This window comes from Diplotaxodon limnothrissa, linkage group LG8 (genome assembly GCF_057381915.1).
Source record: "Diplotaxodon limnothrissa isolate DT_005_m linkage group LG8, D_limnothrissa_male_GT1.1, whole genome shotgun sequence".
In the NCBI taxonomy this organism is placed as follows: domain Eukaryota; kingdom Metazoa; phylum Chordata; class Actinopteri; order Cichliformes; family Cichlidae; genus Diplotaxodon; species Diplotaxodon limnothrissa.
In genome coordinates, this window is record NC_140603.1 from 13,937,730 (window position 1) to 13,954,407 (window position 16,678).

The following is a 16,678-nucleotide window of genomic DNA, read 5'->3' on the forward strand; positions in this document are numbered from 1 at the left end:
GGCTGACTTGAGGCAGATCGACCCCTTGAGTGACGATGGAAATCATGGGATAGAAGTTTTTTTGACAGCATGCCGCATGCTTCAGTTAAGTTATTAGTAAATTTGTTTGTGTTAATTAAAAAATGTAATTGAGTGCCAGACACTAAAAATTGTGAAATATCATGATACTGAAAAGGGTCCAAGACTATTATTTAGGTAAAAGTAAGGTAAGATAAAAAGACTGGTTTTATCTTCATATTCACTTGTGCCATTTAAATCATAAAAGTAGACAAATAAAGTGTTTAGACTACACTTTTCTTTCATGACAAACCATACTTGTCACAGTACAAAATGTTACAGTATATGTTACATATGATTGTATGATGTACTAATGTATCTGTTAATAAACAGGAATTATGATTCATTCATTAAATAAAATGTTATACATTTTAAACTCTTTAAACTTTTTTTTTTAAAGACACAAATTACATAAAAAGTAGAAACACAGAACACTTTATTTGTGTATTTCCAGTACCCATAGGAAGGAAATAATATTCTGCACTAATAGGGCTGGTCTTAAAAAAACAAAATGAAAGAGGAAAAAAACAAACAAACAATCTACAATGGGCCTGTGTTATCAAGTAGTATAGTAAAATATGCAAACAAAATCCTTAAAACACTCCCTGCAAACCAGGTTATGTTTATTATCATTATTATTATTATTGTTTATAATACTTTGATAACATATAATAATTTGATAAGATTGTAACGTCATATAGTGTGATATAATGTTCATATTTCAACCTGTAACATAACCAGGTTTGACCTAACCAATGTCTGTCACATTTATAGACAACTTTGCTGCCAGTGTTGGAGATACTGTCTTTCTACCTTTTAGTATGTAGGGTTACTGTAATACTTTTCAAAACTTTACCAAAACCTAACAAAAACATTTTTTAAACCTGTGAGTTAAGCTAAAAGTTAAATGATATTAATACAAAGTTCTGTGTAAAGCATAAATGTTCAAATGGGACACTGAAATAAAGCTTAACTCATCTCATTTGAAAATTCACATCTGTGGAATAGTTGAACACAGGAAGCATTTGAGAAAACTTAATTCTATATAACAATGAGATTGTGGCATATTATTTTGCTCACTGCAGGGGTGCTAAATAATGTAATGTTACTATGGGTCATACCAGAGACAAAACATGCCATATAAGCAGGAAAACAAATTAACTACAATCAAAAAACAAAAAAATGCCTCACATGTATAAACTGAAACAAAATTATTCCATCCATTCTCTTCGGCTTATCAAATCCATGTCTGATTTGAAAGTAGTGTGCACTGCATGAACTGGTATTTAAGCTGTAATTTGAAAGACACACATGAAGCTTATTTAGGCTATACAGTCCTACTGCTGTCCAGGGTGTACTCTGATGCGGGGTTAACAACATTAACAAAAAACAAGAAAATAAAAAATGCATATGCAAAATAGAAAAAAACCCAAATCCTCATCATGTCACCAATCCTTAAGAAAACACATCATGCTCTTCCAAATCCTGGTGAATTCCGTATTGCAAAATCCATGTCTGATTTGAAAGTAGTGTAGACTGCATGAACTGGTATACGAAGGATATTTTCACAAGTATTGGCCACTGGAAATCTGCAGTTAGTGACGAACTCAAGGCTTGGCTTTGGAGAAAAACCCAGGGCTGGTATGCTGTCACATCCAGTGCAGAAAACAAGAATATCTTCCAAAGAGACATCATTTTCAACTATAAGATAGAAAAATACAAAATGATAATGAGATTCTGACTAAGACTACTGATGTACAGATACATTAAATTACCAAAAGATTAAATCAAAAGTGAAACATGTATATTTTTTTAAAAGTAAGCTGTAATTTGAAAGACACACATGAAGCTTATTTAGGCTATACAATGAAACCACAATGTCAAAAAAATAAGTTAGTGGAGACCACAACATATTAAATGTACGTGGATGCAGCAATAGCCTGTTATTTGTACTCAGTATACAGGATTGGTAATAATTTATTTATTTAGTTATCCTCCTATTTATCCTGTTATTTATTTATCCTGTTAATACACTGAAGTCAAACTGAAATCACATTTGGATACAATGTTCTTTGTAAACCCAGCACTTGCATCAGTACTATCTATCTACCTTTTTTGTTATGGCATCTATGTCTGTAATTTCATGATGCTGCTGCACAAAAGTGAGAATTTTGATTTATGGTCAAACAATGTGCCAAGTAGTAAACTCACATTCTGCCTCCTGAAGATAGTCTTGCCAGAAAGCCAGGGTCCGGCACTCATCTTGAAATGCATTACTCCCTCATTCGGAGTGAATGATCTGGAATAGATTCTCCATATCAGTTGCTCTGAGAGTCATTCCAGCTTTCACGAAAAGGCACTTCATCTGAAGAGGGTATGTCTGTAGAGCATCTAGGACACCTAGAGACCTCAAGCCATCTCTGAACCTAGCCAAAATAAAACAAAATCAAATTGTATTTTATATTACTATTATTATATTTGTATTTGATGGGATTTGGAACCTGTATCATAACAAGAGGTTTTGAGGTTTTATCAAGAGACATTTCTGAACTAATTACATTTTACTTTCCTGTGGACTGCTGTATCAGAGGTGAAGAACATTTTTCCCCTTACAGGGCCAGACTGTCTTAGACACAGATAAAGAATGCCTATACATGGAACAACTGAGCTGAAATATGATACACAGGGACCTGTCATTAATTGGAGTAAAAGTGACAAATTTCTGTCAGTCTACAGTCAACCCAAATGCTACTCAATTTGAATCTATTTTTATTTACATATTTAAACACATGCCTACATCGGCACAGATACAACGTTTTATGTGAATTTTAATTTCATGAATGAAAGATATCTGTTTTGTTATGAACTGTACTAGAATGGAGCGCTACAGACCTGTACCACCCAAATAGGGTAATACCCGTTTCACAACACAGTGACTTTAGTTTGACAGGCTTAATTTTTTACCATTACAGTATGTGTTTAGACATACCTTTCAAAAGGTGCACGGGTCCGTTGAAGGACATACCAGTGAGCCAGATCCAAAGCAGTTTCTTGTTTGTTTTGAAGTGTTATGCAAACATTGTGACCAGCAAGACTGATCAAGCTGGCTGCCTGTGCAACTGCATCTTGCAGCTGTAGATCATTCTCGGCCTGTATGATCTAAAAACAATATGAGGAAATTATAAAATGAATTATTTGACTCTACTATTTAGTAGAACATACAAAACTAATAGCTTCAGTGTTTAATTAGTACATTAACCCTATGAAACCCCATAACCGATCAGGAGGCTGAGGTATAAGTTATTAAGCTGGAAAACAAGTCCAATCATTCAATTCTGAAAACTGAAACTTGGAGTTTCTTGGGCAGTAACCAACAGAACCATAACCTGCCACACACATTTTTAGTTCTTCCTTCTTGTAGCCATTAAAATGTTCGATCTTTTACTAGAAAGGTGCAGGACTCGGGCAAGAAAAATTAGGAAAGTGTTAGTAAAAATGTTGGACAAGCAAAAAAAGACCTACCGGTACAATGAAATTGAAAGAACCAAAGGAAAATATGCTCACCGACTGCACTTGTGACCTTGTTTCCTCATCAGTAATATGATCAGTGCTGACTTTTACATTGTCTGGACCCTTTTGAAGACACTCATACAAGAGTTCAGACAAGAAACATGGACTCTGTCCCCCGTGGGCAATTGACATTGCCATGATCTGGCCAGCATAGTAGTATCCATTATCTTTCATTGCTGTTAACAAATAAAATAAAACATCATCTCAAAAGCTTGCATCATTATTTTTGTTACTGTGGCATTTTTTATAGTACAAGTTACCAAATGTTATTTCTGAAAAAAATATTGCCCATACAGTTGTACCCATAATAGTTTGGATAATGACAAAATCATCTTAATTTTGCTGTGCACCACCACCTTGGATTTTAATACCAAACAATCAAGATGATACTAAAGTGCAATTCCTTCGAGGTATTTTATTAAAAAATGGCACCAGCTGATTAGGAATTACAGTCAATTTTATACATTATCCACCATCTTTAAAGATGGTTGCTTTAGACAAGTGATTGAAAGCTAACACCATTTTATGTATTATTTTTAATACAAGGATTAAAATTCTTTACAATTCTTTACAGCCTTACAGTCAGATCAGGTAACTGAGCTGGCTTGTTATGCTTTGGGTTATTATCAATTTACACTGTCCAATCAATTTAGCATTTGCATTTGGCTGAATCTGAACAGATTGCCCTTTACACTTCACAAATCACCGGTGATATCATTGACAACAGTAGTGGCTTGGTTCTATGGCAGCTACTCATGCTCGTGTCATAACACTGCTTCCACTATGTGTGACTTAAGCTATTCTTTTCTTTACTATGCTTTTCTCCTTCCATCATTTTGGTTAATCTTGGTGTCATCTGTCCATATCTTCATAGTAGTATAGCATAGTTCTTTTAGATGTTTTCTGGCAAAGTCCTTCCAGTTATTTACTATTGCACCTTGTTGTAAAACATCTGTGTTTCCATTCATAAGTGCATCTCTTGATTGTTGAATTACACCATATCAGTCATTTGAATAATTACTTTTGAGAAATGAGAGAGCATGTATAAAAATGTCCAGAATTTCTAAATATGTAGTACTGTTTCAAACCTTTCAACTAAAGCAGACAATCTTCCCTTCAGTCAATCTAGGTTTAATTTTTTAAAATCCTCTGTGGTGGTACAAAAATTCTGTCATTGCCAAAAAAATGTGTTTAGTTAACTGTATGAGATACTAAACTCGTACATGTAATCACAAACCAATTGATGTGTAATGTATTGATGTAAAATAAATCAAATGGCAACAATTAATTAAATCATAAGTACCTTTAGAATTGCACGTAAGAACTTTAGCATTGGGTGGACCTTCAAAGATGCCAAGTTTGTCCTTGACTTCACAGAGGCAAAGTCGGAAGAACTCCCGAGTAGGTCCTCCATTGTCAACAGCACCCTCAGATATTCCATAGTCATCAGTAAACTTCACATCTATTTTTTTCTCTGGTGAAAAATTGGATCTGCCCATGGCTCTGGATGCTCCATCCCACACATTTCGCCTTATGATGTTGAAGCGTACAGTGCTGTCATTATTTACTCTAGTAACAATCTGCTCCAAGATTCTCTCTAAGCTCTGGACGTCACTGAAACATACACACACACACAAAAAAAAAAAACAGTAAAGAAATATACTAGTCTCAATGGCAATAACCCACCAACAGAATAATGATGTACCATCCTTAAGACTGTAATTGATATTTAACAAAAAAGAGATACAAATCAAGAATGTTTGTGATAATGGAAAAAAGATTAAGTTTAAGTTAAATTAAGTTTACATTTTTATCTTGTCATAAATACACTAGTATTTATAAATAGTATAAATACACTATATAAATACAAGCAGAACAAGAAAAACAACAAGATCCAACACTGACAACCAACCTCCATTCAAAAAAGTAAAAATAAACCAAAACATATATCAAGTAAAATATAAGTAATCTGATAGCCTTGGTAATCTTCAAATGACAACAGAAATCGCACGTTGCAGTTTGTAGTTTGCTTATTCAAACTGATCCAAAACTAGACAGTAGGTGACTCCTTTTCCGCAACAAACATAAAATAATGGTTAATATGTTGACCTTTCAACATGACATGTAAAAGTTTGTGTTGTACTGACCTTTCACTTGCACTTGAGTCTAAAGACCTTGAAATGGCTTCTTGGAGGTCGGGGTCATCTGACAGGTATTCTTCCTCAAACAGGCCAAGATATGTACTGCAAAGCCAGAATGTTTTGTAAATTATTTAGTTAAATTACATATAAATGATGTTGACATAATTACATTATCACAATACATAGATTGGCCTCAGCATTATTAAAGTTGTGTGGGATCATCTTGACAGAGAACAGAACAAAAAGCCTGGAAAACTATTCCTGAACCATGCTTAAAGAAATTCAATAAAAAGAAGACATCACCATCAAGAAAGCTTGGTTAAGAGAGTTCAAGCTATGTTGAAGACTAAAGTAGCTCATATCACATTTTGAATTTTAAGCTCATTAAAATTCTACAAGTTTTTTTCTACTCTAATATACTGCGCTTCCATGTCTGTTTCTGGACAGAATTTTGTAGACTTCAGTAAATCACTGCGCTTCTTTCCTATTTTTCCAGCAAAATACAAAGAAAGCAGGGGTGGCTCATGACTTTTGCACAATATAGCTCAAAAGATTAAAAGATACAAACATGTACAAAACACATACCTGTAGGATGTGCTGGATAAACTTGGCTGGGTAGGTCCATTGGACACACTGGAGGTGTTACTAGAGAAGACACGTGTGTCACCAGTAACACTGGCAGAAGAACCCGCTGATAAGCCAGGTGTGTTGTAACTGACAAAGGCAGATGTTCCACTGGAGTAAGGCTCATCCTCATCAGTAGCAACGACAGCAGGATTGGTGGACATTGTGAGGGTGTCAGCAGAGATGGAAGATTCAACAGTACAAACATCTTGGGTTGCAACGCACCAGATGACCTCATCATCAACAGACATGGACTGTGCGTTAACAATGGGAATGGCTGAGGGAACTTCTTTAGAAATTTCAACTGTGAGAACACAAAGAACAGGAGTTTAACTTTTGAATAACATCTAATCACATTTATAGCTTTTGCTTTTCATGTATTTAGGGGTACATTTCTTCCTGCTCAAAATATTAAACTAAATTTAAATATGATTTTAACAAAGACTTGACACTTAACTAAAGACACAATGGCTGAGATGACTAAGTAACAGACACTGAACCAACTTAATTTACAGTTTATTTGGAGCGACTTTTAGATAGGAATATTTACCGCATTTGTCAGAATTCAACGTTTCTGTGAAATCCTGCCTGCTTGTATGGCTACTCTCTCCATCAGAATATGTCTGTAAATTAAAACAGAGAATACATTTCATTATACTGACAACAAAATGTCATAATAAATATTAGTAATATGTTTATGTATTATGTATTAAAACATAATACAAGTGACAATGTTTAAGGGAGTTTAAAATCCATCTTTGCCTTTTTCACTCTCATTTTATGAACATACATACATTTGCTGAAATGATCAGGATTACTTACTGATTCATTGTCCTCACATAAGATGACCTTGTCAGGTCTGACATAAATTGACTTCTGATGAAACAGTTTTTTCACAAGGTCTCCATTCAAAGTCTGTTTGGAAGTGAGTGATGGCTCAACTAGTTTGGTGTGGCATGCCAGCAAAATCTGTAGCCTAGGGGAGGAAGAAAACATAGTATATATGAAATTTTTGTTATGGCTAACAGACTACAATACAATACAATACATTAAAAGGCTTAATTTTTGTTAACTCTAAAAGATATCAATCCAGTCATCCGATCGGTGCTCCCAGATCCTTTTTGGAAATACCCAAAGTTGACCTTTAATAGTATAATAATCTAAGTAACAAAAAATATTTTTTTTTTATAAAAAAGGATCTAATGCTTACCTGCATCCTTCAAGAACTGGCTGGAAGGCAGTCCTTATTGCCTGCATTACTTTGTCTGAGTCCCAGTCACAGCTAAACTCCAGTGCAGATTTTATATGTCCATTTTCAAAAAGCCAAGCTTTTTTGTTACGCCTTGGCACATGTGTAGTTAGATGGTCTGGCAAGAGAATCACTTCTTTGGTGAAAGACTGAGCCACAGAATGTGACCTGCTTAGCTGTGCTGGAAACCTAATGGAGATAAAGGCAAATTAAACATTTCTGCATGTATATACTCACTGGTATTTTTGTTTACTTCTTCGTCGAGCAATTGAAACCTACAGGCTATTACTAACCTTCCACTAGTAATTTCAGTGCATTTAGTTCTGTTCTTACCTCTTCTGCCTTGGGCCCTTTCGAGTAAAAGGTTCACAATGCAGGTCTTAATGCTCAATTCCGATTTTTTGATCAAATCCGATTTTTTTGTCTGCTCGTTCACACTACAAATAAAATGCGACAGCAAACGCGCTCTAGTGTGAACGCTCAAAGCGGCCCGCATGCGCAAAAGAAGATGTCACACACAACGCGCTCTGTTTAGACCCAGAGCAACAGTATTGTTTGACTGATGGCCCTTAAAACCTGCATGAGCCGCGGTGGGCGTGGCCAACAATCACACAAACACACCCGTTCTTCTCTTTGGAAGTATTTTTTAGTTTTTAAACGTAATTTATTTGTCTTGGGGCGTAACATTAATTTACTGGAGCTCAAAATGTCAAACCCTCTGCAACTTCTCTTCATCGTGGTGAAGAAGACTGTGGAGCCACTTTGGGAGGAAAATAACGGTACACGACGTTAGCTGAAGGTTAGCTTCTCAGAAACAGGTAGCTCGAGTGGACAGCTAGCTGCTGAGAGAGGGAGGCTCAGCCATGGAGCCCGGAACTTTTTCAAAGTACTCCTGGACCGACTTCGTCTTTTCCGTGATCGGAGTGTGCACTTTTCTCGTAGACTGGGGCTCCGATGTTTGGGTGGCCACTGAGTTTTACTGCCGAGGAGACTTCTTCTGGTTCGGAGTCCTGGTTGGCCTCATGGTCCTGTCGTCCGTCGTGGTCCAGATGTTCAGTTGGTTCTGGTTCAAGTACGACCGAGAGCTGCCGGGCTTCAGCGCACAGACTGGGGCGAAAAGCGTGCTCTTCGGGGACAGAGTGAAGTTGTCTTGCCTGCTGCATGTTCTACAACTGGGCTTCCTCTTTAGGTAAACCCGCAGGTGCTTTAACGCAGAGTTCCCAACTCTCAGCTGTCACCGTAAGGAGAAGACTAAATGGCAGGATTTTATGGAAGTGTGGCAAGGTTAAAGCAGTTTTATTTTAGCTTTAACACTAGGTTTTTCATGTTTGAACAGCAACAGTGCACAGTCCATAAATTTAAAACTGAAATAAAATTTTAATTTGATAAACATCGGGGTAATGCAGCTGCTTGATTGTTCGGATGCGCGTCTTCTCCTTTTGAGTTTAAGACTCGTATTAAAACATATTTATTTGCTGAAGCCTCTGGCACTTTTTGAAAGGTTGGCTCTATTTTTCTGTTTTCTCTAATTCTCTATTTTTTTTTTTTAATGTTTGATTTTATTTTCTGTTTATGCTATTTTATATGTACAGCACTTTGTGAACCCCGGTTTATTTTAAAGTGCTTTATGAATAAAGGTGTTATGGTATAGTAGTACCTGTTTTGAACATTTTAAAGTTTGGCACTGATAAATAAACTCAGGGTGCTAATAATTTAAAACAGTAAAACATCCCGGGTTTTAGCTTTAGGAACTAAGTAAATGTAAAACACATCTGTTAAATGTTAGTAAGGTCATTTCATGTAATCACTCCGAATTCATCACTGAATCTGTTTCTCAATAAGTGTTTCAACAGCAGCTAAGGCCTCTGCCTGTTTGTTGTGAAAGTTTCCTTAGCATAGCTTTTTCACTTTCTTTATTTTCTAATCAAAAATGAAACCATATTTTTTCTTTAAAACACCTCAAGCCATGTACAAATGTCAGTGTCAGGTGTGGTAAGTTGTAAATCCAGTAAGTCTGAGCACAACTGACTGCATAAAAATGAATTAATGAGGTATGAAAAGCTCAGTCACACTGTTTTTGACCTCTCCTAATGAATCACACCTGATTATTTCCATGAGTTTGGTTTGTTCATTGCTGTGTCATTTTCTCACGCTGCTCTCCCATCCGCACTCAGACACATCTCCGCCATACGTCAGGGCTTTAGAGTCTGGTGGAGGAAAGAGGAAGGGTCAGAGTATGCTGTTTACCTGACACATGACCTGAGCATGCTCCGTCTTATCGAGACCTTCTGTGAGAGCGCACCTCAGCTCACCCTGATGATCCACGTCATACTTCGCACCAACAAGGCCAGGACAGTTCAGTGTGAGTTCTCTCTCTGTGAACAGCAAGCAAACATCACAGTTGTGCACTTGTTCACTTCCTCTTGGTTTGACTTCTGTTTTTCAGTTGTAAGTATTGCTGCTTCAACCACCTCCATAGCCTGGATGGTAGTGGATTACCACCGCTGCCTGCGTGCCTTCCTCATAGACAAAGCCAAGCAGGGATGGGGGTCCTCCTTAATCTATTTCCTGTGGAATCTGCTGCTAAGCAGAAGTGTCCTTTAGAGACTTTTCCATCCAGGACAGCACCCCGTCCTCTACACTTGTCAACAAACGCATGGCCTGCCACGCCACTAATTTTTACACAGATCAAAGAGTCCTCCGAAACCCTCACGGCACAAACGGTGCCGAGCCCCCTCATCTGTGATGTTTGGCTTTTTACTGAATGAAGCATCTGTTTCTGTTTCTCAGATTTGTGCTGCAGTTTTTTTCTGCAGGCTTAGTGCACTAAAATAGTTTTCCAATGTGCACTAAAACTCTGAAGTTTTCCCAGCCAAAGTGCACTTAAGAACATAAATGATTGACAAATTAAGATCAGACATTAGCTGGTCTCCAACTTGTAGCTTCATAGTCCAATGTGCACATAGGACAATATCACCTCTGCAAATGCGAATATTCCCACTAGTGCAAACATGTCTGAAGTGAACCATTCCCTTCTGTGGCTTCAAAGTACAGATTCTAAAATCGTACATGAAACAAGAAACTTGCAATAATAAACTTGTATTTACACTAAGTGTACTTTTACGTTCAAGCATAAACATACAGACAGTGTTTATATTGTAATAAAGGGGATTTCTGGATACATTTTTAACTGAAGTGTCAAATGAAATACCTGATGAGCACTCAGCTCAGTCCAGTGTTTACACAAAGATGCTCCCACAGTGGCTTCTTACAACCACAAATACTGTACTGTAACTATACAAACACTAGTCAGCCACAACATTAACACCACTTGCCTAATTATGTGTACATCCTCTCATGCTGTCAAAGCCTCTCAGACCTGCTGGGTTACCAACACAGGAGCTGTGAGAGCGTTTGATGGTTGGTAGGTTTATGGGTGTTCTCAGCAAATACAAAATCTGCTAAAGGTTTTAGTGTTGTGGCTAATGTATAAATTACGTTTGAAAAAAAATTGCATACAGGTTTAATTTTTCATTCTGTTTGAAGCAGGAATCGTTTGATAAGCTCAACCAAATCTGTTTGTGTGCTTTTTAATTGTGTTTTATTACTCCAGCCTGTTAGTAGCCTAAAGATTACTGTAAAGTGTGAGCAGAAAGACAGTTTTTCTATATAGGTGTTATAGTTCAGTTCACTTTAGGATTTCTAGAAATAGATTTAGAATAGAATTGTATTTATTCAGTATGTAATTATAAAAACTAAGCTATAAATGGTTTAATAAAGAGACTTGGTTAAAGAGTAAAATAAAAACAGCAATCTTACATTTGTACATTGTTTCTAGTGGGTTTTCTTTTTTACTAAAAGTGTGGGAGATCTGGATTTTCCCTCTAAATTGGAATTTGTTTTTGAAACACTGCAAAACTTGTTTCTGAGGTTTTAAATTACCTTTGTTATCGTGTGTGTGTTTTATTTTATCTTGTTAGAGTTGCTGCTGGAACCTTTTTGAATGTAAATTTCTCTGTAAGTTCGTTCGTTCATAGTTTCTTTTCAAAAGCTGGTCAAGTGTTTTAAATCCACTAGCTTGGTTTCTACTTTTTTCTTTTGTGTTGTAAAGCGAGTTCAGCTAACCTGCTGATTTGTCACAGACACGAATGTTTTAGATATTTCTCTGCATTTAGCTGCCAAATCTAGTGTTATTGTCGCTCATCCATCCACTATCTGTTTAGCTTGTTCAAATATGTCATGTGCCAAGATACTTTTACTTTAGTATACATGCAGAGCTGAAAGCACATCCTTCTCTCAGCTTTTTCAGTAAACCTGCCTCCACATCATCATTTACATCATTTACTATATGTTGAAACTCTGTTCTGTAAAAGAGTTGATAGTGTTTGGAGCCACTTTTTGGCATGCTGTCAGCTGGTATGAAAAGTTAAGGGGATTACTTCCTGTTAAACATTTACCTCATCTGTCCCGTGCAATTATTAAAGTAGTACCTAAGTTAAGTCACTTCTTTTTGTTTTTGTGTCTTTCTGCAAACCCAGATTACGAGCATCCGCACATCTTTTTACTGTAAGTCATTGGCTTACAGTAAAAAGATCTGGGCTTCCCCTTTAGGTAAACCAGCGGGTGCATTAATGCAGGGCTCCCACCTCACAGCTGTCAACCTGTGCCAGGTAAGGAGAAGACTAAAGGGCAGGATTTCTGGATGATGCTTAAAATATCCAGAAAGGAATTTCAGTTTCAGTCTTTCTGACAGTCATCTAAAGACGATGTTTACTGTTAGCGGGATATTCGCCAGCAGGAGGTGTGTATGTGTGTGAATTAACACAATGTGCCTTTAAGATAAGTTTCAGGACACGGGCTGGTTGGTAGGAGGGGTTTTGAAACTCTCAAATCTTGAGCTTACTTTTGTTATCTGTCTATATAAGTTGTCTTTCAGCTCATGCATCACATGCAGCTGTGTTAGAGGCACGCAGAGAGACGGGTGAACATGTCAGGCACTCAGGCTAACTTTAAATACTCCTGCTGGGACTTCCTCTTCACTTGTGTGGGCCTGCCGCTGTACCTGGTTGACATAGGGCTGGATATATGGACCGCTGTGTCCTTCTATAAGGAAAAGGCCTACGTGTGCCTTGCTGTTCTGCTGTTTCTGCTCCTGGTCTCGTCACTGCTCACTCAGGCTTACAGCTGGCTTTGGTATAGCTATGACAAGTTCAGGATGAAGACAAAGGTCGAGGGCTGGCCTACCAAGAGGCTGCTCAAACTGTTGCATGTTTTCCAGCTGGGCATCTACTTCAGGTAGTATTAAATTAATAAAGCGTGTTTAAAGTGCCTGTAGTGCAAGAACTCCATCAGGTTTGTGCATTAAACCACAAGAGTACAGATTTCATCATCTGTAGTGCTGTGGTTCTGTCAGTTTCATTTTATCTTATTTTTGAACTATTATGTGAAAATCAGCATTTATAACTTCCCGAATTCCCGAGTCATGCTTTAATTTTCTCTGTTTCACAAGATAAGCTACATTTTGTTTTCTTTCCTTCACTGTGTGTCGGGCAAACTGATTTCATTTGCTCACTTGCTTCCATAACAAGAATGCTTTCAGGAAAATTCAACTAGGTGTGTTTGACATTTGGATTTGCTTTACCTGGTTGTGACTCATTTATTATATTTTGGCTCTCAGGCACGCAGGAGTCCTGGAAAAGGCTGTAGAAAGCTTCCGCACAAAGCTCCCTGACCCTGAGGGTGTAGCTGTGTTTCTGAGCCAAGATCTGAGCATGTTGCGAATCGTAGAGACGTTTTCAGAGAGCGCCCCGCAGCTCACACTCATGCTCACCATCATTCTGCAGCAGGGCCATCTGGATCCTGTTACAGGTACAGTTTATTACTCGAGTTAAAGTCATGTATGTTTTGGGCAGAAATAGTGACACTGTAAAATAAATTCTTAATGAAAAACTAAATGGGGAGGCTCATTGCTACTTTAAAGTAAGTTTAAAGTCTTCAGATTATCAAAGATCAGCTCACCCATATTCACTTCAACTAAGCCGAAAGTATTTTTATGCTAGCAGTGTACTTAGACATAGAGTATGCACTTTTTGTACACAGTACAAATACAATATGCACAATACAAAAGTATTCAGCCACAGATCTTTGATCTCAGTGCCACCGTGTACAAAATAATTAAGGTAGCTAGCCACGCTGTCAAAAACATTTTTAAAAGAATGCTTTGTTCTAAAGAGCTCACTCAATTCAAGTGTGGTGCTGTAATATCAAGCCATAGTTCAGTAACCATTCAGTTTGTGAAATGTCTCCCCTCCCAGATATTCCTTTATCATCTGTAAGTGAAATTACTCCAACCTCAGTGTTTAGGAACCTCAGCAACCTGGACAGGAAGTGGCAGACCACATAAAGTTACACAACAGGGTCACCACGCGCTGAAACATTTTCCGGCGCTCGGCTAAAAGATTCAAAAACAAAGCCATGTTTATTGTACTTACATGTTTTTGTTTAAAGTATTATTCCTGATTAATTTCTGCCACATGCACAAAAATCTGATAAGAGTGAGAGACCAAAAACATGTATTTGGCCTAGAACGATTAGCCTAATCCAAACAAATACAGACACATGTTCTTCTGTGCCACAGTTTTAAAAAAAAACTTTTTAAAAAAAGTAATGTAATTTGTGTCCTTTGTAACTCCAGCTACCGATCACATGCATATCAAAAAATTTCTTGTGCAGGAAAATCCCTAACCATTAAAAGGAACAATGCTTGAAGAGGAACCCAAGACAGGTCATTGCCTTCCACATGACCCTCACAGAATCAGCTGATTTCCTTGTATAAGAACTCTGGCATATTTGTTGAAATCATGCAAAACTTTACCTTCACACTACAAATGCTTTGTGAGTTACAGGCTGGTGAAGTACACGGGAGTGGTTTTAAAGGTGATGTTGTTGATCTTCGATAATTCTTAAATACAGGCGATATCCACGTGAATTATTCAGCGCTGAAAAACATGTTTGAGCTCAAATCAATTTTACACCCACTTCAAATGTTACAAATTGAAAACAGATTTTTTTAAATAACCACTAATCTAATGGCATAAACCAGTGTTTCAATCACAAACCTGGACCAGTTTAATATCGGTGATGCTTGGGATGCATGGGATCCTTGTTCTTCTTCCTGATCATTCAGTTGGGAAAACTTAACAAAGTGCTTTTCAGGTTATTTTTATGTGAGTGATGGGGCCTGATCCAAACAGTTCTACCATATCAAAGGTCTGATTTTTATCTGCATTTTGAAGCCAACATTTTCAAATGTGTTTTTTCAGACCTAAAATTTTCATATGTGACTCTGTTGAAAACTGAGGCCTATGCTAGACTTTTGCACTTTTGCACAACCTGAACCTAAAATTTCTCTAAATATACCAAAGTTATGATACATTAAAAGTTGTTGATCTGGGACCAGGTTTGCTTGTCGTTATGTGGAATGGCACACTTCACAACATTTCTCTTTGCTTGTTCTGACGCTGCCTCTCGTTCTCCCTCAGTTCTAAAAGCCGTCGGCTCAGCCTCAGCTATCGCCTGCACTGTGACGACCTACCATCGCTCGCTGCGCTCCTTCCTGCCTGCCAAAGAAAACCAGAAGATAACCTCATCAGTCATCTACTTCATCTGGAACCTGGTTCTCATCTCTTCTCGTCTCACTGCTCTCGCTCTTTTCGCCTCCGTGCTGCCCTGCTTCATCTTTGCCCACTTCATCTGCTCTTGGTTGGTTTTATTCTTCTTCGCTTGGCGATCCAAGACGGACTTCATGGAAAGTCCTTGTGGAGAATGGCTTTATCCGAGCCACTGTTGGCATCATTTGGTATTTCGACTGGTTTAATGTGGCCGAGGGGAAGACGCGGTACAGGACTGTGCTCTATCACGGGTATATACTGACTGATATTTGCATCCTCTGTGCTGTGTGGTGCTGGAAGATGAGCACAGATCCTCCTGATTTTGTGATAGAGCCCATGCACGCTTTAATCACAGGTGCCTGTGTTATTGCAGTTTACGTCCTCGGTCTAATACTTAAAATTATTTATTATAAAGTCTTCCATCCAAACCCTGACAAAGATGAGCTTAAAGGGGCCAGCACAAAGCAGCAACCTGAAGGTGAAGTGGGACTTTGTATGTTTGCAGCCGCAGCAAACGTGGCAGCTCATCATCCGCCCGCCCCATCAGCACACTGCAATAAAAGAATGAGGAAGCTGGCCGAGAACTTTTACTCCTGATGTGCACTTGATATCCATGGGACGACTGGAAAGAGACCGAGTCATGTAGAATGTTTTATTTGAGATCACTTGGCTGTGTTTTCTAGGACTCTGACCTTTTGTCTGTTTTTGCCACAGATATAATGTCTCAAGGCATTACTCATCTTAATGTGGAGATGAATTTGAATATGCACTTTCTGCTGTGCATTAAATCATTTCACTGTGTGTCAAAACATTTCAACATATCAGTCGTAAATTAAAGGGTAAACGAGGTGGAAAATGAGAGGCTTTAATTATCAAATCTGTAATAAATAATTGTTGTTTACATGTGAAGAGATCCTTTTTCAAAGGCTCTTTCACTGGATCATCTTTTCTAAAGAATGTAACAGGTTAAAATTATTGTCAGCAGTGACTGAGTCTGCCATCCCTCCTCCCAGACAAGAAGGTTTCTACGAATGTCAACGTAATCAGTCTCACTGTGCTTAGCACTGGATTAAGTTGCTTCTACCATAAACTGAGGAGGCGTGTCAACAAAAAAACAGACATTTATAGCAATTTTTCCTCTTCACACAGTTAGCTGGTAGATGGCAGGCGTCTGACTGTGGGGTAACCTGCTGTATATGTCTTGTTGCCACATCAACATGTGGACATGCAATGAAAATATTCCTTACCCATGTGAGTAAAGGGGCTCTGTAGCTTCATGATTAGTGTGCGTTTGTTCCGGTTTTTCTTACTTCACTTTGATTTGTGCACGGCTGCAGGTGAGGCTGACACAGCGGAGCTCAATGAGC

General features: G+C 37.9%; 2 protein-coding genes and 1 pseudogene across 2 annotated transcripts; 2 read left to right on the forward strand and 1 right to left on the reverse strand.

Moving 5' to 3' along the window:
- Positions 1–1,601: 1,601 nt before the first annotated feature.
- Positions 1,602–7,930, reverse strand: LOC146626490 (G2/M phase-specific E3 ubiquitin-protein ligase-like). Its single transcript, XM_085360611.1, has 10 exons — positions 7,603–7,930; positions 7,215–7,368; positions 6,943–7,015; positions 6,354–6,696; positions 5,775–5,870; positions 4,931–5,241; positions 3,622–3,803; positions 3,047–3,216; positions 2,269–2,483; positions 1,602–1,758 (listed from the first exon to the last, which is right to left on the reverse strand). The coding sequence occupies exons 1-9, from the start codon at positions 7,647–7,649 to the stop codon at positions 2,339–2,341; spliced, it is 1,521 nt and encodes a 506-aa protein (XP_085216737.1). The 5' UTR covers positions 7,650–7,930; the 3' UTR covers positions 1,602–1,758; positions 2,269–2,338.
- Positions 7,931–8,407: 477 nt separating this feature from the next.
- LOC146626491 (XK-related protein 8-like) lies at positions 8,408–10,285 on the forward strand. Its single transcript, XM_085360612.1, has 3 exons — positions 8,408–8,830; positions 9,816–10,003; positions 10,088–10,285. Exons 1-3 carry the CDS (start codon positions 8,505–8,507, stop codon positions 10,243–10,245), a joined length of 672 nt encoding a protein of 223 aa, XP_085216738.1. The 5' UTR covers positions 8,408–8,504; the 3' UTR covers positions 10,246–10,285.
- Positions 10,286–12,628: 2,343 nt separating this feature from the next.
- Positions 12,629–15,908, forward strand: LOC146626492 (XK-related protein 8 pseudogene; annotated as a pseudogene).
- The last annotated feature ends 770 nt before the right edge of the window (positions 15,909–16,678 follow it).